At 42.9% G+C, this 22,120-nt stretch overlaps 1 protein-coding gene across 1 annotated transcript; it reads right to left on the reverse strand.

Moving 5' to 3' along the window:
• Nucleotides 1-1,872: 1,872 nt before the first annotated feature.
• On the reverse strand, nt 1,873-22,086 carry LOC119442069 (COMM domain-containing protein 10). Its single transcript, XM_037706788.2, has 7 exons — nt 21,983-22,086; nt 20,181-20,271; nt 18,133-18,243; nt 16,067-16,138; nt 15,682-15,765; nt 14,531-14,695; nt 1,873-8,618 (listed from the first exon to the last, which is right to left on the reverse strand). The coding sequence occupies exons 1-7, from the start codon at nt 22,012-22,014 to the stop codon at nt 8,580-8,582; spliced, it is 594 nt and encodes a 197-aa protein (XP_037562716.1). The 5' UTR covers nt 22,015-22,086; the 3' UTR covers nt 1,873-8,579.
• Nucleotides 22,087-22,120: the final 34 nt, after the last annotated feature.

The raw sequence follows: 22,120 nt of genomic DNA on the forward strand, positions 1-22,120 counted from the left end.
CACACATGGCTCCATTTGACCTTATTCAGCCATGGCTTTGTGGTCCACAATGCCTTAGCCAAAGGTCTGTAGTGTACGATTCCAGCATATGGCTTGTAGCTTGCTGCACTGGATGAAGTCGTCATCCAAGAGTAGACTTAAACAGGCTGCTACAGATCGTCATTTGAAGTGACAGACAGCTAAAGAACCAGTAGTGTGTGTGTGCGTGCAATGTTGGCATTATTTTACTTGCGCTCTAGACACCACCTCATACCAGAATGCTTTGCTTACAAACATCTGGCTTGTCTGTGTCGCTAGCCTTAATACAGTGAGGTTAACAACATTGTTGCACAGTTGAGAGAGTCTTATGCCATTGTTGAAGGGGGAACGTAACCTCTTGCTTAATCCCAGAAATGTGTAATATTTGGCTCACATGATAATGATCATAACCAGGCATGTATCTGTTTCCCAAAATTTCCTGGACTGTTTCAGAGTCCTTAAAGGAGCACTGACAAAAGATTCTTTACTTCAAATTAAAATTAAATTCTGGGGTTTTATGTGCCAATACCATGACCTGGATTAATTTTCACCGCCTGGAGATCTTAACGTGCACCTAAATCTAAGCACACGAGCATTTTTGTATTTCACTCCCATCGAAATTCAACTGCCATGGATGGATAGGATTGAACTCAAGCTTGTCAGTGCAATGCCAGTGCCACTTAGCTAACGCTATTGGTAATTTTATTACTTGTCACTTTTTGGCACTAAATAAAAGTTTAATACCTTTGAACACTAGGAAGGACACTGGAAACTGTCAGAGCACCATTAATATCTTCTAATACTTGTCTCTAAGAACAAGTTTGTTTCCAGGAGGTGGATGCATCATGACATCATAAAACACTGGCTTGCTCCATTCCTGCGGCTGTCACGTATAAGCATAGCCAGACGAAACATACGCAGCACTTTTTATTACGATAGCAATTATATGGACACTTCAACTGGATTTCTGCCGTCGGTGTCGCCGTCAGGTTCCGTATAGATTCCAAGGGCGATAAAATCGTCGCCGCGCCGTATGCGCGAGCAAAAGCGCGCGCTATCATGGAGAGCGAACGCTCGGCGCAAAGCAAACGCAACCGTCGCGTGGGGGTATGGGAGGGAGGAAGGCGGGGCGGCGCTGTGCTCCGGCACCAAAGGCGTATCTTACCACTCAATCTCCCACGCGAAAGCAACAAAGCGGGAAGAGGGGGGGGATGGGGGGGGGGGCAGCTTCTCCTCTGCCAACAACTTCTCCTTCGCAGTTTGCCCGGTGGTGCCCGTCGCCCGCACCGTCTCTTATCTCCACACGGCTCTGGTTTCCGTTGAAGCGATAGACCGTGCGAACCTGCGCTTGCTGCCAGCGTTTTGACAGTCGTTGGCTGCGGTCATTCAGTGTGATCTTTTCATGTTTGCTTGTGCGCGCTGACACCACGATTGTTCATTCAGTTAGTAAGCCAATGTGTCCAAGTTTATGCAGCCGATAAAACTGTCCCTACTCCGAATAGCTCTCTACTAATTTGCTATCGCAATCGATGCTTCGCCTTTCGGGCAAAACGGCGACATTTTTTTTTTTTACTGCCACATCATCATACCTAGCCTTATCGCTACACAACGTCAGTAAATTTTGCACCATGTCATGACATCACAATAATGTTGATGATGCCAGGTTTGGCATCTCAAGACCAACTTTAGCATCAAAAGATGTTATGTTTTACAATTTTAATACTTGCCGGCTGTTATCTTTCTATGCGCGAGAAGTGTGTGGTAGCATCTCTATAAATTCGAAAATATGTCAGCTCCTTCAAAAAAAAAAAAAAAAAAGGAAGAAAGACTAGGTTTAAGGAAGTGATGGTCAAGTTTTGTGCCAACTCATTTATTTCTCACTTTGAGGGGTAACAGCACTCACACATGCACTAGAGTACTAACAAAAAGAACACTTGTCATCAACAATGATGATGATGACAACTACACCTACATAGACGCATTAGCACGTAATTGACATAACCATCACACAAAAGGATACTACACTACATGCAGTGAATCATATACCACAGGAGTGTTGGTATTTGACACTGGAGAGACATCAAGGATAAACTTGTGCGTCTTTTCAAACCGGGTGTAAAAATGGTGCACAACTTGAGCCACAGCTTCCTGCATCTCGGGTACCACTGCAGTACATCCCGAACAACAAAGCAAAGCCAACACCTTGAACTGATGAGTGACAGACACGACTTTGGACAACATTCTCTAAGAGCTCACCAATTGAAGATTTAAATTCAGTTTAAGGATCACATAAATATGCAGTGTCCCCACTGCCAATCTCAATGATGAAATGCTGCCAATGTTGTGTACCAATTTGCAGACAAATTCATAACATGGCCAAAGTGCAAATAAACAGAATGAAACGATAAATGAATGAAACAGACATTTACCAGAATGTGACACATTACTCATAAAAATGTTGAGTAAAGTAGAATGTAAATTCCATTCACAAACAAAATACAAACAGTGGGCACAAACAGTGTCGGTGAAAGCAGAATTAATGCTCGTGCACCCTGTGTTTAAGGGCACAGATACAAATAGGAAAGAAATAAAAATTGTGGTAAGCACCAAAGGAATTTGAATGCCACTGTGAGAAAGTGCTGTATAGGGAAAGAATATAAGCCATGTAACAGCTTTTACTGGAGATGGTCCCACACATGCATTTCAACAGGCTTCCGTAAAAGCCATTCAATATCCCTTTGCAACATATTTCGCACATGCTGCCACGTCATTTAGAAGCAGCAGCAGTAACATGAGCATATCTTTGTTCACTTCAAAAGGAGTATACTTTTGTAGAGTTATCGCTTTTTCTTTTTCCGAAGCAGCAGCTTCTCACAAGCTTTCATTAAAAATGTGGGTGGATCAGTGAAGTCACACAAAATTAAATAGGTTGTTACATAGATCGAATTTACGTGTAGAATAGCACCTACCAGACAAATTAGGTTTTACCATGTCATTGGGCTGTACAAACAACATGGCAGCATATGACGACTTCACATTATGGTCTCTTGATAGGTCTGCTGGCACCAGCAGATAAATGACCTCACATTAAGTAGGGCATCCATAACAAAGAGCCCAAGAAAAAAATAAATCTAAGTACCTTGTGCGTTCTATTGCATCCACTGCTGCTCACGAGCAGTATAGGCCACAGCTCTTCAGAGCTGTCTTGTGGCACTTTGAACAAATGAAGGACAAGAGAAGGACAACCACACCCTCATCGGCAAAGCAAAAGGGACAGACAGGGAAAAGATTGAGCAGCCTCCAAGCCCAATCGCACCTTGTTGAGTGTGCTGGCTTCAGCAGCGCTGCAGTGCAACTTCAAGGATGCACCAACACGTGTCAAGCATAGCTGATATTTGGGCTAATTTTGATGCAGCATGTAAAAGGCAGGACAAGAGGATGTGGCTAACAGACTAATGGGCACAGGCTACAAGGACAAAGTGTCTTACTTCTTGATGTTAAAGGTGAGTACAGCCCCAAACATAGTCCACATAGAGTGGCAGCACTTACTGCCACCTACATGGTCTTGAGAGAGCTTTCCACAATGCAACAAATGGAGTACTGTTTCACAGACTTGAGTACACAATGTAGAAAATGGGACAGAAAATCAGCATCGCACAATCTTTGTCCCATCTTCTGTGTGGTGTGCTTAAGAATGCTCCTACACCAACTCGACTAACAGTTTGTGCTTGTAAAACCACTAACCGAGAGGCTGTTTCAAGCCCACATTCACTCATGAGCATCTACACTCCAATCATGGGCGCACTTAGAACGACAGAAAGCTGAGCTAGTTGGTAAGGATTCATAATGCAAAAAAGGTAAGGCGTGCAGACACGGACACACGAGAAGTGGACAATACAATACACACAGGATAGTCGGCGTTTGTGTTGTCCACTTCTCTTCTCGTGTCCGTTTCTGCACACCCTACCTTTTTTGCATTATGGGCGCACTGTTCGCACCCTCAAGATGAGTACGAGTGGGTCTGTAGCCAAACGTCGTCAGCCCTCTTGTCCAATCTGTTACCGATTTGCACTGCAAGGCCCAGCCATCAAAGACTGTGTACCACTATTTCCTAGTAATTAAATGGAAAATAAGACATTCACCCAATCGTAGCATATGCTACAAAGGAAACCCATACGGGTTCCTAGTAGTGACAGTAGCAATCAGTGAAGCAAAAGTGGCTACGATGTGTGCCACATGCGTACACTTGGCAAAAAGGTACGTGAGCACGGTACAGCAACAACCAGCTAGATGAGAATGCGCTTTTTTTTCAGTAACAGCCAGAGCACACACAAACATAGAGAACGCAGCCAGTGCCAAGACCATGAGACATCACATGCAGTGACTACTTTCAGACATACTTTGCCTTTTCTTGATGGACGTACATACCACCAGTACATCTTGCGATCAAGGACGAACTCACACAGTGACCGCAACAAATCTTGCAACCACTTACCTTTGCTTTCCACGAGAGATCAGTCGATAAGATTTTTTTTTCTCTCACTTTCGACACACGCAAACAGCACAATGTACCTGCAAACACACTCATTATGCATTATGGCCATCTGCAGCTTCCCTGCAGGCTCTCACTTAAGGGGTAGAAGTAATTGAAGAATGTTTACAGTTGGCTCAGGAAGATGCTACAGCATGGACTAGCTTCATACCCAGGACAAAATGCCAGGAGGTGGCTAAATCAGATACTACAACGGGAGTTCACTGTTGATGCAGAGTAATATCACATAGCTCAGTAGAGGGTGTCAGCTTTAGTCATGTTCATAAAGACTGCTAATGACAGAATCCTGTTAATGATACAATAAGCAAGAATATGTTCTTACTCATGCCTGTAAAGAACAAATGCAATTTGTGCAGCTGCCTCTAATAGCTATGGTAGTTTCAAGAAAAACATGAAGTTATCTTGGAAATATGCTTGTCTTATCAAAAGTTGAACTTAAGAGCTGCACTGAAAATACGGGAAACTAAAGATGGTCCCTGAGGTGTTCAGTTTACCAGGGAATTCAGCTCTCACAGGTACGTCTACTGTGTGCTATAGTTATTAGGTGAATGTGTATGCTGTTACAGTGTTATAATGTACTTCAGCCTTTGCTAGATGCTACTGCAGAGTATATAAATAAATAAAGTTGTGCAAAAAAAAAAAAAAACGGGGGATATTAACTGAACTTTTTCGACATTTCGGTTAATGTTGGTTTAATATAGCCACCTTTCTGGTTGCTATAACTTTAGAAAGAAAAAGAAAATACTTCGGGTAATGTAACTAGATCATCCTGCTAATATTTGGAGTACTTTGCAGCATGCATAACATTTACAAGATGATGCGCTGCTATTTCTTGACTCGAAGAATATGCACACACATCCTTACCAGAACAACATCTCAGTAGTTGCACAAAAGGGGGCAGCATTAATTTAGCAAGTGTGAAACAGTTTCACTTAACATACTAGTACTGCACTTTCCCTGTGAAATGTCAGTTCCAATGAATTAGTCTTTTTCAAGTTTGGCGCACCAAACCAGCTCTGCTTTGCTCGAACATTCTGCAATCATGACTGTCAGTATGTGCATCACTAAACATAAATTAGGTGCAGTAGAAATGAAGCCAGTTGTCATGCAGGGGGAGCTCAATGTTTTACACAAGGTAAAGGAATGCCTCAAAGAGTTTATATAAACGTGTGCAGACGCCAGGCACAGACAGACACGCACACAACTGCCCTTCATCAACCACTCGCTGTGAAAATATGACCACGAGCAGAATATATCAAACAGCAAAAAATGGTTTGGTACCATCATACAAACATTTCGCTTGAACCCACCAGGGGTATAGTCGCAAGCTATTATTCGAATCTCGACTCACTCTGGTGCTAGGAGCCGCAAGGCTGTGGCATACCCGTTTTGAGAAGTCATTTGCCACATTTATATACTCAAGTGTCTGAGATCATACATCTGAAGGCAGAAAATAAAACAAAAATAAAAAGCAAGTGCTGTGAGTAACAAGTGAAAGCCGTGTGGATGACAGCATTTGCAGTTCACAAAAATGCTGCCAGCGAACTTTTCAGGTAATAAATTTTCTGCCCAATGGAAAAGCAGGTCAGAACTCATTCTACCTCATACACCCAACTCCCCTTTATTTTTGTTTTTTAACCTTGGCAGGGTTGGACAGTCAGTTGAAATTTTGAATCAAAGGAAGTGCTTAACAAGCAAAGGGCACCCTTTGGGACCTTTGAACATGGTAGAAATAAAAAGGAGGTCCAGTTATAATGTACCAAATTAATGGAAGTCACCTCTATAGACATTGCCAATGCAGACTGCAATTTATATGGCCAGCTTGAGAATCTCTACAGCAGACATTAAAAGCAAACAACTTGGTCTTCCAAGGTGAGGCACAACCTACCAGGTTGCTCATCATTTTCAATACATAAAACATAAAACTTACACCTCAGGGCTGTCTATATGCTGACTTTGGCTATTCTGCCATCTCTAATCCCTTCCTTGCCAATTTTTTTCCAGAAGCACTGTCTGAACCTCGTGCTCTTTTCTTGTGGCAAAGAATGTCAGGCAACAACAGTTACTTTTCATGCCTCTTTGTACATTTCAGTGAGCAGGTGTAACAGTTGCAATAACATGACCATAGGTTATTTCAAAACAAGCACAAGACAATGTAGCATCACTGGACATTGAATATTAGTCAAGGCTCATTTGTGGCACAGACATGGAAGCATTCAAAGGTTCTGCACACACAATGCTCCAAGGCTTCCCTGCTAGTGTACAGATAGTTTTATCATCTCACTGTCCTTTACAACCATTCATTATTTCACCCTTTCAAGAACTACGCTGCACTCGAATAAAATATCATCGCGACAAGTATGTCAAAGCCATTGGTATGCACGAAGATGCAGAATACAATGATGGCTAACTGAGTGCCACGCCTTGTAACATATTATTAAGCATCAAGATTGGTACTGAGGAGACTGCGGTACTACTAAAATTTACTCATGTGATTTGACATATATCTCGTGACATGGCAGTCACATGCTCTCTTTATCGTTTCAGCCTTTGGAAGTGCATATCACATGTAATATCATGACAAAGGTAACAGTTTACATATCTCTGGTACTATTTGCACCAAAGTGAAAAAAAAAAAAAAAGGTTGAGAGTATAAACATTTAGGTACAGTGTCTAACCCCCAACACAAGATATAGTATTGGTTTTTGTAGTTCCTTGCCTATGACAGCAATGATACAGCATCTGCCTCTCCCATGTGGCAATTAACAAACTGCCTGCTCATATCACTCCTTAAAACATTCACTAATCAGAGAAAGCAACTGTAGTCAGGATACAAGACTCCTAGGTGGTAATGCAACCAGGTTATAAGTGATAAATACATTTTCAAGCTGATAAAATAGTGGCTAACTAGTTTAATAATGAACTCACAGCAGCTATGTCCGTTTCCTACAACAGCTGCACTATGCCTGAGGTACTAAAGTTGTTCAAAAAACGATTCCCGCAGCCTCATCTCAAATGAAACAAGGCAGTGGCTTATGCAAATAAACGAATGAGCCAAATCCATGTTCTACGAAAGAAGTGCTTGTGTTCGAACAGAAGCACTAAGTCCCTTGTTTAAGCTGTTCTGCTCTTAGACTGCATGGGCCACTGAGATTCATAAAACCATAATTTTGATACTGGTGGTAATACATGCTTACTTTGTAGTTCACGTTAAAGAACCCCAGGTGGTCAAAATTAATGCGGAGCCCTCCACTACGGCGTGCCTCACAATAATAACTGGTTTTGACACGTAAAACCCCAGAAAGAAGAACTACACAAGACGTTGCTCTGACAACTCATTGAAGTGTCTCGAACTGCATGCCAGATTCTTCAGTTTCAGTCAAGCACTGGGGCATATGTGTGGTTGGTTCACAAACCATGAAAGCAGACTCCCCCACCCCGTTCAAATTTCGTCACCGTGACTTGTTCATGCAGTTTCAAAATGAGAGGTGTGCCATGCCAGTTGCACACACAAATGCAGACAATACTCCTTTTAAGGATGCAGCTCAGTCGGTCCATAAAACTTTTGAGGCCCATCGCACCTACAATCACTGACAGAACATGCCTTCTCAAGTGCTGACAAGGACCAACTCACACGCAATCCCAAAACCTCTATAATATAGCCATGCCAATGCTGGAGTGTAGTAGACTGGGATTAGCAAACCCTGAGCGTAACAAATCCTGAGATGGGTCTTAATGGTCACTTATTGTTTACTGACAAGACAGTATCGCTTTTGCTGCAAAAAAAAAAAGTACATACAAAGTAGCGAGTTCTGAAACAAAGCAAAAGTGTTTGCCAGCAATCACACAATGGCCAAGATAATGCCAAAAACATCTTCAGTCGGAGGGACGAGCTTACTGTCGACTGTGGTCCAGCCAGTGGTCAGTGGTTCCCCCATGCGCAGCAGAGATGGGGACAGAAAGATAAAGACAGTGTCGACGGGAAGAGCTGCAAGCTTTCGAAGCCAGCTCAGATGAGGTTGTCGAGCTTCACCTGAATCTGTTCCAACTGCAACAATCAATGGAGCATGATTACTAGGCGTGGACATGTTAAAAAGGCCAACATGGTAATCTAGATCCCCAGAGACATGCGGCCTGAAGTCCCTAGATTGTCTGATGGTTGAGTGATAGGTAAAGAGACACTAAAGAGAAAAATAATTTAAGGTGTATTAGTAGATTACTCTTTTACAATACCAGAACTGCCACTCTAACCATAAAAAAAGGGTTAGCAAGCGAAAAATTGTGTTTAAACAAAAGACAGGAGGCAATGCCGCCCCGTACCAGCTTGCAGTGGTGCCACAGATTTTGAAAACATCTGCTCAGGCCTGGTCAAATTTTTATTGGTAAACATGGCCTACACTGCATTCAAAACAGCCAAAGACGAACTTGGCAAGCTTCAAAAACTTTAACGAGCCACAACGGCCAAATTACGAGAAAATACTTTTCAATCCCTGCGGTCACAGTGGTGAACCGGTTCTAAGGTTTCGGCGGGAAATTAAGAAAATTTAACTTACGGCTTCACTTTCCGTTTCAATAGTCAACCTATTACCATAAAATTAATGAAAATAGAGTTCTAAAAGTGTATTTTATCAGTCTAAACTGTTTTATTGTTATCCATTCAATAAAACAAAGTGACACAAGGACTATAAGGGAAATAATAGTGAAAGGCACCAGATCACTCTTGACCACATGCTTCTCATACGTTAAAGGATGACACTTAGCAAGCATGGAAGTTGAGAAACACCTATGTGTTACCATAATTCAATACTAAAGTTGGGTCTTTAGATGTGGACACAGAGCAAGATTTGATGACGTCGTGTAGCAATAGGACTAGGTATGATGAGGTTGACAAAATAATAATAATAATAATAATAATAATAATAATAATAATAATAATAATAATAATAATAATAATAATAATAATAATAAAGAAAAATATAAAAAGAGAGTGCTGGCACATTTTTTTTAGCTGCATTTTTAAGTGGCAGCTGCAGCAATTGCAGCAACGGAGCAAGTCAATCCATCATGATGTCATGACGCACACACCTCCTGGGTACCAAAGCCAAAACTGATTCGTAGAAAAAGTGTTATAGAGAATATTGTGTTTAGGGTGCTCTGAGGCTAGCCAGTATTTTTACTAAGGTTTCAAGGGCTCGCACATCAGTTTTCCACACACACACATACACACGACAAGGAAAGGAAATATGCCGGTACTACTGTATTTATTTGATTACAGTAGAATCTCAATAAACAGAAATTGCTTGAACGGAATTGCCGCTTAAACAGAACAGTAGCCTTTAATTTGGTTGGTTTTGTATTCAGATAACGTAAACAGCTTTTGGTAATCGGAACTAAAATTTCCGTGTCACCGTGTAAACGGAACCGAAAATGAAACTTCTTGTCAGACCCATTGCCATGAGCATCAGTTTTTTCCAGTTCTGGCTGTTTCGCTTTTGTTTTTAGCCTCGTAAGCCTCGTCTCGTAGGTAGTCAGGCGTGTTAGCGCACCAAATGCAACACTGCAGTTCTTGTTCTAGTCGTTCAGCCTCGGTTCAAGTCGCCAAAGTTACAGGACTTAGTCCCCGCCGCCTTGTTCATGCCGTCGTGGTGCTATTCGTGCTTCACTGCCACATTGGCGTCTTCTAACTTTGGTGGCTCGTAAGCGCTCGCGAAGTTGAGGCCTAGCCTCACCTGTTTCAATGGCAGCACAGAAGTGTGCACAACATGCGTTTCTGTTAGAAAAGAAGATAGACATCATTCTTGACTTCGAAAGCGGCTCTTACACGATGTCGGCGCTCGCGACAAAGCACGGCGTCCCGAAAAGCAGCTAAACGAGGATCCTGCATGACAAGGAGAAGCTACGGGATGCCTTCGAAACTTCGCAATTCGGGCCTCAGAGGAAGTGTCTGCGACAAGGCGACCACGAAGCACTGGAGAGTGTCAAATGTTGTGGCTTAGGAGAGCCCGGAGCCAGAACATTCCCATCAACGGACCACTAATCCGTGTCCGTGCCAAGGCAGAACAGTTTGTCCTTCAACTCGGGATAACAGACTTCTTGTGCAACGAGGGCTGGCTGACAAGGTTTAAAGAGAGAAACAGCCTTGTTTTCCCCACCATTGCAGGAGCAGCCACAGCAGCTGATGCGACAGCGTGTCGCGACTGGCGTGCAGGGCGGCTTCCGGAGATCATGCGTCAGTTTAAGGACGATGACGTCTACAACGTAGATGAAACGGCACATTTTTTTAAGCTCCTGCCATTGAAATCGAGAAATGCACAGGTGGCAAACTCGGCAAAGAAAGACTAACTGTTCTTGTAGGAGTGAACATGCTGGGCAGCGACAAGTTGAAGCTGCTTGTGATCTGGAAATCCAAAAATCCTTGCTGTTTTAAGGGCATAATATGCCCATGACTTACGAGTCGAACTCAACCTCTTCAGCAAATGGCTGCACACCGAGGATGCGCAATTTTCGTGGCAGTAGAGTAAAGTACTTTTCCTTATTGATAACTACCCTGGACATGGGACTGTAACAGGACTGAAGTTGATTCAGTTGGAGATTCTCCCGGCCAACACCACGGCACTGTTGCAGCCCATGGATCAGGGAGTTATTCAAGCCCTGAAAGCCCGCTTCCGCAAGGGTCTCTTGCAGAGGATGCTGGTGTGTATGAGCCAGAATAAGGAATACAAGGTGGACATTCTTGGCGCCATTTACCTTATTGCCTATGCCTGGAGGCAGCTGACTGCTAATACTATAGCAAATTGCTTTAGGCAGGCAGGATTTTTTCCAAGTGACCAGACATCCGACTTGCAGGATTTGCCTGAATGTGACAGTGAAGATGCCCTTGAGAGGCAGGAGGTAATAGAGCAGTGCGCTTTAAAGGAAATCCATCTGGACTTTGATGAGTATGTGCACATCGACAGTGATCTTGTGACTTGCCCCGAGAACACAGTGGAGAGCATTGTTGCAGAAGTGTGTGATGAAGAGGAAGATGAACAGGAAGAGGAATGTGAAAGGGTAGCTACCGTGGAGCCTAACACACTTCAAGGAGCAGAATCGGCAGTGCAGTATCTCAAATTTTTTTGTAGACGGAACCGGGATCTGAAATGTTTGCCCAAAGCTTAAGTGCCATGGAAAAAACAATCCTAAAGATGCAGTTGCAAGGAGTCAAACAAAGCAAAATTGGTGCATTTTTTAGTGCACAGTGACCAATTGTTGCCAAATAAAATTTGTGAGTGCTGTGCCAAAATCTCTTGCAGTTTTCTTGCTTTCTGAAAAACTATCAGATACATTCACCTTCTAGTGCTTAGAGTTCCATAAAATGGTACTAAAAAAGTGTACACACATATATCTGCACTTTTGGACATCTTCTCAGTAAACGGAACTCCTGTTAAATGGAACTAATTTTTTCGGTCCCTTGGAGTTCTGTTAACCGAGAGTCTACTGTATAAGGCAGTCACGATAATAAGGCGCGGGTGCAGTTTGGGAACCCAAGAAAAAGAAAAAAAAAAAAACTTAAGCATGCACACTAATATAAGGCGACATAGAGTAGCCGACGGATTATTCAGACTTAGCAGGGTTTGCCTGAAATGCTGAATTACTAACATGGCCAGAACACAAAATGGTGACCATGAAATAGACGGGGAAGGAAGCTTCTCCATGCGAACTGCAAGTTAACTGCAAATTTTGCCTTTGGGTGTGGCTTCACAGCATAGCTGGCTAGCACTGCCGTAAAGCCACACGGTAAAGGATTCTGGGAAAAAACCTCGCCTTATGTTCAAATAAATGCGGTATTTTAATGTGCTCCCATAGCTTGGTGCACAAAGCAGCTCAAGAACAAATTAAGAACCGCACAAAGAGCGATGGAACGAAAAATATTAGGCCTAACGTTAAGAGACGGGAAGAGAGTGGTGTGGATAAGAGAGCAAACAGGGGATAGCCGATATTCTAGTTGGCATCAAGAGAAAAAAATGGAGCTGGGCAGGCCAAGTAATGCATAGGATGGATACCCGGTGGACCATTATCGTTACATAATGGATACCAAGAGAAGGGAAATGCAGTCGAGGACGACACAAAGCTAGGTGGGGTGATGAAGTTAGGAAATTTGCAGGTGCAAGTTGGAATCAACTAGCGCAAGACAGGGGTAATTGGAGATCGCAGGGAGAGGCCTTCGGCCTGCAGTGGACATAAATATAGGCTGCTGCTGATGATGATAGCTTGATACACAAATGTCTGGTCAAGACAACCATATTGAAATAAGATCACTGCTACGAGCAATCAAATTAGCAAGCCAGTGCTCAGTGGCAGAACAACTTAGTCACAGTCCGTAGCAGGTAGGCAAGTGTGCCTGCACCTGGGCATAGACTACAGTTAATGACTTACTTATGATCATAAGTGGGACTTAAAATAGCGATTTGTTATGTACAGTAACTTATACAAAAGTGCAATTTATAATCCGTAAAATACAGTATTTCCATAATACAGTTTAAACCAGATACAGTGTAGACCACTTATAATGTAAATCGCCGGAGTCGCGAATATCCGCACTAAAAGCGGTAAAGCACTATAACCAAAGCAACCATTTTCAAGGCCCGCACATATGCCAAACATGTGTAACGAGCCGCCACGCGTATGCGACAGTCAAGGAATGCGGCTAGAACGTTTGCACCAAATCACGCGGCGGCGCCTCCGACCGGCATTGCTCCGGCACCGCCATAGAGTAAAAGCTTAGGGGAGAGGACCCCTCAATGTCGCGCGTGGACAAAAAAGAAAAAAAAAAAAAAAAACGCGGTGGAAATTTCACCCTCTCTCAAATGGCAAGGTCGCCGATTCTGCGTTGCGCCAGAACATGCGTGTACGTGCAGATGTCTCAGCCACGCTACCGTAGCCACGCGTAGAAAATGGCAGTGAGCCCTTCTTTCTCCTTTATGCTTCCTCTACTTTGCAGTCACGTGTTGACCTTGCACGCTGCGGCTACGGCGCAGAGGGAAGCAGCGGCGCTGTCCCAGGCCGGCCAACGAAACTGCCCACGCCTGCAAACGCCCGTTTCCCGATAACGGCAGAAAACGAAACTTCGGGGAGCTGGTGCCGGGCCGCACGGTGAGAGTCGGCGGCGGGCGCGCACGGTGAAAGTCGAAAGTGAGGGAGCCACCGAAGCGGCGGAGTTGCCGAGGCGAAATCCGCTTCCCTGCTGCCGTATTCCCTCACGTTCCAAGTTCTCCGCGTGTGCCCTTCGCCGTGCCGTGCCGGCGCCGCCCGCTCCCCGAAATTTCGTTTACTGCCGTTATCCTGAAGCGAGTGTTGGCCGGCATTGGCAGTTTCGTGGCCCTCGCTCGCTATGCGCACCGTGATATTTTATGACTCGCACTCAAGATTCTGGTTTCAGCCTCACTGGCTGTTCGTTCGCACCACGTGCCCTTCTCCTCCACTTCGTCTCTCTTTCTTCCTCGAGCACTCCTTGGGGCGCCCGTTTGAGGAGAGTGCATGCCGTCTCTGCATGCCGTTTGCTCTGCATGCCGTCTCCGCTGACTTCCGTACTCCCAGGCAGCCGCACTGTAACCGGTATTTCGTTTCCCGCAAATGCACTATAAGCGATACGTGTATACATGGAGTGCTATGGGAAAATTAACGGGAGTCTGAAAAGACCGCACTATATCCGGTTCTGCACTATAAGCGGTTACGTTATAAGTGGTCTATACTGTATTAAGAACTTGAAGGGGAAAGAAAGTTCCGTACATATAATAACTTGGAAAAGAAAAAAAATTATTCCTATCATAATAAGATACCTCATGTTTTTCAACCTTCACACTTCGTTAAGTGTCATCCTCTTAGTATGTGCAAGACGTGTGATAGAGTTTGGACAACTTTGGAAAACATGCGTTGCTACTCATTTAAGTCAGGCCACACTAGGCAGTGAGAGAGACACACCTGTGTGTAGAGGTTGAAGAGCTGTCCATGTGAAAACTGCAACAGCAGATGGTCATGTGCAGCTCCTGTAGAGACGACGAGGTCCACCAGGGCCTGAAGCCTCTTGGATCGTGCCGCAGACTGCTGAGCTGTCCGGACTTGCACCTCCCAGTCCACATTTTGAAGCTGCAGAAGTATGTGAGTATACATACATGTGTGACCCACACACATACTCATGCTGACATGTATAGCAATTAATATGTGCAAGTACAGTCGGGAGCAGAAGTTAAGAAACCACTGGCATCAGCAACAAAAATTCTAGCACAGCCGTGCAATCTGATGTTGTCTTAATGCATGACGCTGGTCAAACAGGTGTTTGATTTCCACCTTTATGCCTAGGCTGCGAAGAAAACAAAATTTTTAGCGGCACCTCTGGTCCCCAGACTTTCTCTCTTGATTGTACATGTATGTCTGTTAAAGATTTAAGAGAACTCACTTAAATTAAATTATGGGGTTTTACATGCCAAAACCACCATCTGATTATCATGCACGCTTAAGTGCATCTTTACAGATACAAGGACCATGATCACAAAAAGATCGGAACTTCAGAAAAGTTTATGAAGTTCTGAACTTGTAAAGATGAGCTTAAACAGTTTAAAATTAAACCTGCCCACAAAAGCTTTCCTGGTCGAGCAATCAGCATGGAGTTAAAGAGGTGTACTGCGTAGAACATACACTTCAGAGTGGAAGATTCCGCTCGATAGGCTGCAGAATGTTTGAGGTTTTTGTAAGTTTTCACACTTAAAAAGCTTACAGGGCGGTGTACAACCTTGAATTTGCTCTGCATGCCCTACGTTCAACTTTGTAAGGGCAACAATGCCCTTACTCAAAATTACATAGAGGTTGCTGTGCTAAACTTGCATAACCAAGCATTTTTTGCAGCCACTCGAAGGGAGATGGCCCACAAGCAACTACTCATAGTGCAAATCACTGAGAAGGGTTATTGAGGTACACTGTTAGCTTCAGTCTGGATGCAGAGCTGTTACACACTCGGTAGAGTCAGGGAAGAGCTTTGGTCCTAGACAAGTTTGTGGATATGAAGAAAAGCCTGTTCAGTGGTGATACAAAAACTGCTTAGCTCTGAAGTTATCAGCATTCAACAACACACTGACCTGTCTGGGAGCGAGGGAGCGCTGCTTGAGCTGCTCAACAAGCTGCTTGGCATGGCTTGTCCACGACTGCACCATGCAATCGACCTGATGTGGAACAAAAATGGTGAGGTTGTATGAATGATGACTGAGCACCTGATTCCATATTGTGTTATTGCTGCAGCAATGCGACTCAATGATCACTCTTGTGTAAGACTTTGTTTGCATCGCAGGACTTTTCAAGAAAGTATGCCACGACAAGAATGACAATTTACACGTTATGGTCCTCACACAACCTACTTATTTGACACACTTTCTCACTGTTCTCTTTTTTTCACTAGTTGACAACTGCAAAGTAACATGGAAGTAAGCGAGTGAAAGACAGTATAAGAATGTTTATGCAACGCACCTTGTTTTCCTCCATGCCCAAGTCAGTCAGCTGGGTTCGCAGTACCTGCGGCTTGGCCAAGTGGAATGCAGCCTGCAAAGAAGGTGGAAACCAAAGAACAAACAATGAAATCTTCAAAAATAGCAGGCCTAAGATGACAAGCTAGGTTCAAGGAAGGTGCTTGAGTGCTTTAAAGGGGCATTAAAGAGAAAAATGTCTCAAGCTTATCAGTAAATTACCCTTCTGCAAAACAAAAACGAAAGAATAGAACTCTTGCTGTAAGAAGGGGCTTGGTAAGTAGAAAAACGAAAGACGGGTTCTAGCACCAGCTTGCTGTGACGCCACAAATTTTGACAGCATCTGTTTGGGCTTAGCAAAATTTTTTAATCAATAAACATAGACAACATTGCATTCTAAAATAGCTAAAACTGAACTTAGCAAGTTTTGAAAAACGTTTACAGAGCCACAAAGGCTCAAATACAAGAAAATACTTCGAAATCCATGATGTCACATTGATGTAACAGTGCTGGGGTTTAAGGCATGAAACTAAAGAAATTGAATTTTGGCCTTGAGTGTCTTTTCTAGAAATCAACCTCCTACTGCGAAATTAACAAAAATATAATTATAAAAAAATAATTCTAAACCGATCTAATATTTATTTTGGTGTCTCTTTAAGCGACATTAAATGAAGAATAAAAGGTACTGATGAGTACAAGGTAGACAATTAAACCACACTGAAATGCCCAAATCCAAGTAAGGAAGGTGTGCAGGCCTTAAACAACAACAACAACAATAATATCTCATCACAACGATAGAAAACAGCATAAACGGATTCAGCGTAAAACAATTTAATACAAGCCACAAAGATTCCCTAAGTGTGGAAATGCAGGATTTTCAGTTATCGACCATCCTTTCCTGTCTTTATTTCCCTGTTCTGTCAACTTCAAGAAAGGAAGACAAGTCTGCAACACACAAACTTAATTTTGCAATTTGACAGGTGCCTGAAATTTCTTTTAGAAGGTCAAGCCTGCTTGCCCCTACCAAATCAGCAACAGCCTTTGGATTTTTAACTGCAAATAGATTTTTAAAACGCAACTTAATGCTGAGGAAAAAGTACACTGAAGCAAAAGCTTGATAGCATGCCTCTGCAAGATAAATTTGTTTTTTCTTAAAAGCCTCCACAAAGCATCCCCGACTATATTCAGTTTCATACATAGTAGGCAAAACTACGAAGGCTTAGTTAGAGAGACTTCTCTCAACACTGGCATTCGTGACCAAAATGTAGTGTGTCACATATAAAAAAGAAATATGAGTACGCATCACGTAATTTACAATGTCTCATACTTTTATGTCACAGAATGTGACATATTTATTACATGAAACGTGTTGCAGACTTATTTGCCATCTGAATTAAATTTGTTGCAATCAAGAGAGAAACCTGAATTCTACCAGCTGCTGGAAGCAGAATATTAGTTTATGGCCTTAAGTATTTTACAAAAATTGCCCAAAATTGGCAAATAAAAGAAATATTGAATTAGAATGTTTATAAATCAATCACACAGTGTGAAAAACAGATATTGGAGTTCTGTAAAGCACATTTGTTAGAGTATCTGAAGCAGACAAATGTGATATAAGAATTTACAGCTTATGCGAAATCATTACAATTTTTATGAGAGTTTTAGTCCTACTTACAAATCAGTAATATATTACAGATTGATGTATAACACATCACTTTTGTCCACTTTCGATGTACCAATAGGTGCAGTTCACAAAATTGTGATATTGGTTTTGATTGCTGAGTTGCAGACTTATAAGCTTGATACCTTAGTTTTCTGAAATTTTACAATGTTTAGAATTTTTTTCGAAAAATTTAATGGCCTAAATAAAAAAAATCTGCTTTCCACAGTAGGTAGGTTTCAGCTTTTTCTTTTAAATGCAACAAACCTCATCAAATTTGGTAAAGTGGACAACTAGCAACATGATTTCTTTGTTCCGAAGCATTTAGATAGGAGCTTCTGATGTAAAGCTTCCTCTTAACGTGATCTGACCCTGAAACAATGTTAAGTGAAAAATAAGGCATCACTTACTTGTTCCAAGATGAAGGAAAGGGACTCCAGAAGAAGGGTAACTTCCTGTGCATCGCAGTTGAAAGCCCGCTGCAACTTCTGTTCTTCCTCTTCTGTGAAGCTGCGTTCATCCTGGAACAAGTACATTCAGACGGGTCCTCTGACAATGAGTTCTCTCTCATTAATGGCAGCTTCCAAGATTGCTTGTGATATTTGACATTGTCCCTGAACTCGAGACCACTAGCAGTACTACGGCAGGCACGTAGCAGTTATCACAATGCAAGGTGTTCCCAAAGTATACATCACAAAATAGAACCAAAAGAATGACTTTTCCAAGTTGTATATGGACACACAAGTAAATTGCTAGCATTTACCTAGCAGTTTTCCACAGAATTATTCAGTGTATGGATGCAGTTTACACTTGTTTGAAAAACAAGAATAATATCTCTCTGAACAGCTTATGAGTCGGAAAGCACTAGTTTACATCATAAGTGTTGTGCTTTGGCAACAGTGTTCAATCGATGAAATCACGTCTGTGTGCAAAAGTTATGTGCAGCAGACACAACTTGGTGTCAGAGCTGCAGCAAGTCAGCATACCATCAGCATGTAAGGCAGTCCCACATGTGAGGGTACTAGACACCGTACTAATTCTGCATAACTTTCTTTTTGCTGCATGATAACTTGTTATTGGCGCCCAAAAGCAGGACATCAAGGTTGACAGATGTGTACATGCAAGGCCTAGCACAGTCATGCTGTTTTAAACAGCACAACAGGATATGCATGCAAGTTTCCAAAAGCCAATGCAACTGGCTCGTTCATTTTCAACCATGCAGAATGAACCTATTGTAAAGGCCTGCAAATGGCCTTCCAAGACATATAATTCCAACCAATCACAACTAATCTTGTGCTGCAAGCAGAAAATGCCCAGGCAGCAGAAGAATCTGTCGCAAGATGGCAACAAGGAGGTGCAATAAACTTTCAGGAATGTACTTTAGACATATGTTGTCCCAAGGCTTTTGTTTAAAAGAATAACGAGAAAGTGACAAGTACTGCCACAGTTTCTTCCAGCAATAATGAATTATCGTTATTAACAGCGTATGTGTTCAGCCATCATTAGATCAGCATTTTACCAGCTTATTGTGCACACTGAAGTGTGGAAAGGAGACAAGAATACAGAAATACAAGGACAAGTGCTCAAACCACAGAACACCAGGTGGCAAAATGTAATGCCAACATGAACCAAATGGCCCTCTTTATTGCTTTGCTGATCACAATTTTTTAAAGAAGTATTCTTAGCTGGACATACTAGATCATTTTAGATGTCTGCCACCAGCACGGGTGGCACGCATCTAACAAGCATGAGGTGCTGTGCTGACAACATTCAGTGATGCTGAATTCATATCTTATGCAGCATAGAACTCGGCAACTTATAGCCAGTGACAACTGATTGTGTCCTTTATGCATAAGGCCTGCACACTGTGCTAATATTCTGCATTTCTGAATCACCTTTCAGAAAATAGGGGTGGCTGCAGAAGGTATTTTTGAAAACAAGGTCGAAACACACCTCTCACCCCTATTGAGCTCTGGGGTGCGATCGCGCAAACAGCTCGCTTTTCCATTCCTTCGCTTGCCTTCTCGTGATCGGTGAGAATTGTGATTGCGTCAGCGGCCGTCAGAGCCAGCAGGGCAGTACCGCAGCTTTCCCACTTTGTGACGTAGCAGTCAAACCGAACGTGCGGAACGCGAGCTGTTTGCGCAATCGCACCCCTGTTTCTAGGAAATGAGACATGAAGATTGGAGAAATAAAGCGGGGGAAAAGAAAGAATGGGAAAAGAATAAAGGTGGGGAAAAGGAAAACATAAAGTAGGCTGTTGCTGCTTTTATTTCTTTCTCACTCCTTTGCAACAATGCTAAACTCTGAAAGCACTTGAAGAATGATCTCAGCCACCTTTGTACAGAAAATCTACTAGTAGATGGTTTAGATGCATGCGTAAGCCTGATTGTAAAATTTCATGCGACCACAAGGGATGCAAGGTGCCCTAGTCATAAAAGATGTACAAGCTGCTTACCTTGCACGGCAGCTTCTGTAAAATTCTTGCGAGCAGTGCACTGAACTTGGTGTCATCCAGCTGGTTTATAAGCTTCACCGCCTGCTCCAGCCTGTGCGTATGAAAATAAGAAAGCAGTATGCTGTTTATGAAGACTTGATATTATGCAGGAAGCACATGTCTCAGTAACAAGAGCAATATCCAAGGAAAGTAAGCTTATTCACATACTTAAAAAAGCATAATAGAATAGTGCACACAAGAGACATAAAGAAAGATACTTGTAGAGATTAAATGTTGATGCAACAAAATTGCTAGCTTGCTAGTATGTCATCAAATGGAAAACTGCAGTTTTAAAAATAAATCTGCTAATTACATGCACCATATGTTGGTAGCAAGTAGATCGCAACTATCATATGGTAAATTTACATTCAAGAAAATAAACGTGTCATATTGGGAATTAATATTTATGTAACTTAAATAACGCCGTGCACTTTCTCCAATGAGATTCATTCCACATAAGAAGAAATGTGCAGCTTTATCCACTGTAGTAAGTAGCCTTTACAGCAGCTTTATCAACTGTAGTAAGTAGTTTTTTACAAACATCTGTAATTTTAAAATAAATTTTATTAAATGTAGGTTAAGTGAGGGCGCTGGTACAGTCTCTCACTAGAAACTGCGGCACGCTTAGCTAGCCGCAGAACTAACCCCCCTAATTAAGAACACGTGAAGCGTGCTTTACAATATACAAACAGAAAACACATCTCTCAACTGTCTTCGTGCCCGCTGATCAGCATATCAGACTTCGTGCAATCACAATGATACTATTGTTGGTTGGGGTCGCAGGAATTGAGCAGGCAACCTTTTTATTTTTAATTTATTTACTTTTTTTTTATTGGGCGAAGCTTTGCTCGACTTTGAGCACCGAACTTATTGCGATCTCAAGAACTAGAAGTGATTTTTCAGTAGACGACACTGCAGCCTAATTCAAAAAACTGGTGCATAAACATTCACAGAGCTAACGGAGGCAGCGAAAGTGAATTGTTTGCTCTGCGATACCACTTCCGGGGTTGCCGCGGTAGACGACGGAAGGCTGCACAGCGGTACAAAATGCACAACCCGCTTTTCGTTTTCCTTACGTCAAGCGATCGCAAACTGTTCACCGAACCACGTTTCACCAGACAGATACGACGCTTAGAGACAAGTTTATTAGCAATTTGCGTGCAAGGCGTTACACATGAAGTCCGGGCAGTCCAGAGGCCACAACGCTCACATGCTATTGCAGCCGCGGAATTTTGCTTTACGGCGCACTTAGGTGCACAAGACACGCGAGTCACTTTCGAGACACGAACGGAACCGAAACAGAGACGAAACCCAGTTGCGCTGAAGTGCGCACGCACCTCCACAGGGCAGCCAAGATCTCGCGCCATTCAAAGCTAGGCCACAAATGTGTGTCAAGGTTTCTAGGCCATCCATGCACGCCGCCCGGCGATATTGATTGCCGCATCAGCTGGGAACACCGGTCAGCCAGCGGGGCTACGTCCAGCCGTTAAAGATCTAGTTTCTGAGTGTGAATCACAGGCGGCAGATTTGGCTGAAGAAAGTGACACCGCAGTAGCAATGAAATCACACATATCCTAACGGCGGTGTGGTAGCGTGGGAGGAACCTTGACATCAAGGTTATCAAGAGCTCGGTTCAAGAAGAAAAAAGAGTGACTCAGAGCTCTCGCCTGCGAGCAGAGCAGCCGCCCCATATCTTTTTGCACTGACAGGAGTAATGACCGGACTCGTCATTGCCGAACAGGAAGAAGAATGTGAATATTTACCGGACTGTTTTGGTGAACATAGAGACAGTCATCGCTTTCCAGTGCGTCCAAAGTGCACTTGTTGCTATGCTACAGAGGCAGAAAAAAAAACTAGCGACGGTCGCGCCATCGCGGACGACCCCCAAGAAACCGAAACTG

Source organism: Dermacentor silvarum, chromosome 2 (genome assembly GCF_013339745.2).
Source record: "Dermacentor silvarum isolate Dsil-2018 chromosome 2, BIME_Dsil_1.4, whole genome shotgun sequence".
Classification (NCBI taxonomy): domain Eukaryota; kingdom Metazoa; phylum Arthropoda; class Arachnida; order Ixodida; family Ixodidae; genus Dermacentor; species Dermacentor silvarum.

Coding starts and splice junctions, on each gene's coding strand:
- LOC119442069 (XM_037706788.2), bottom strand. CDS start 22,014: ATGACTGTCTCTATGTTCACCAAAACAGTCCG. Junction 16,139..18,132: donor TTTCCTTCATCTTGGAACAA/GTAAGTGATGCC, acceptor CCTTCTTTGCAG/GCTGCATTCCACTTGGCCAA. Junction 14,696..15,681: donor GCTCCCTCGCTCCCAGACAG/GTCAGTGTGTTG, acceptor ATACTTCTGCAG/CTTCAAAATGTGGACTGGGA.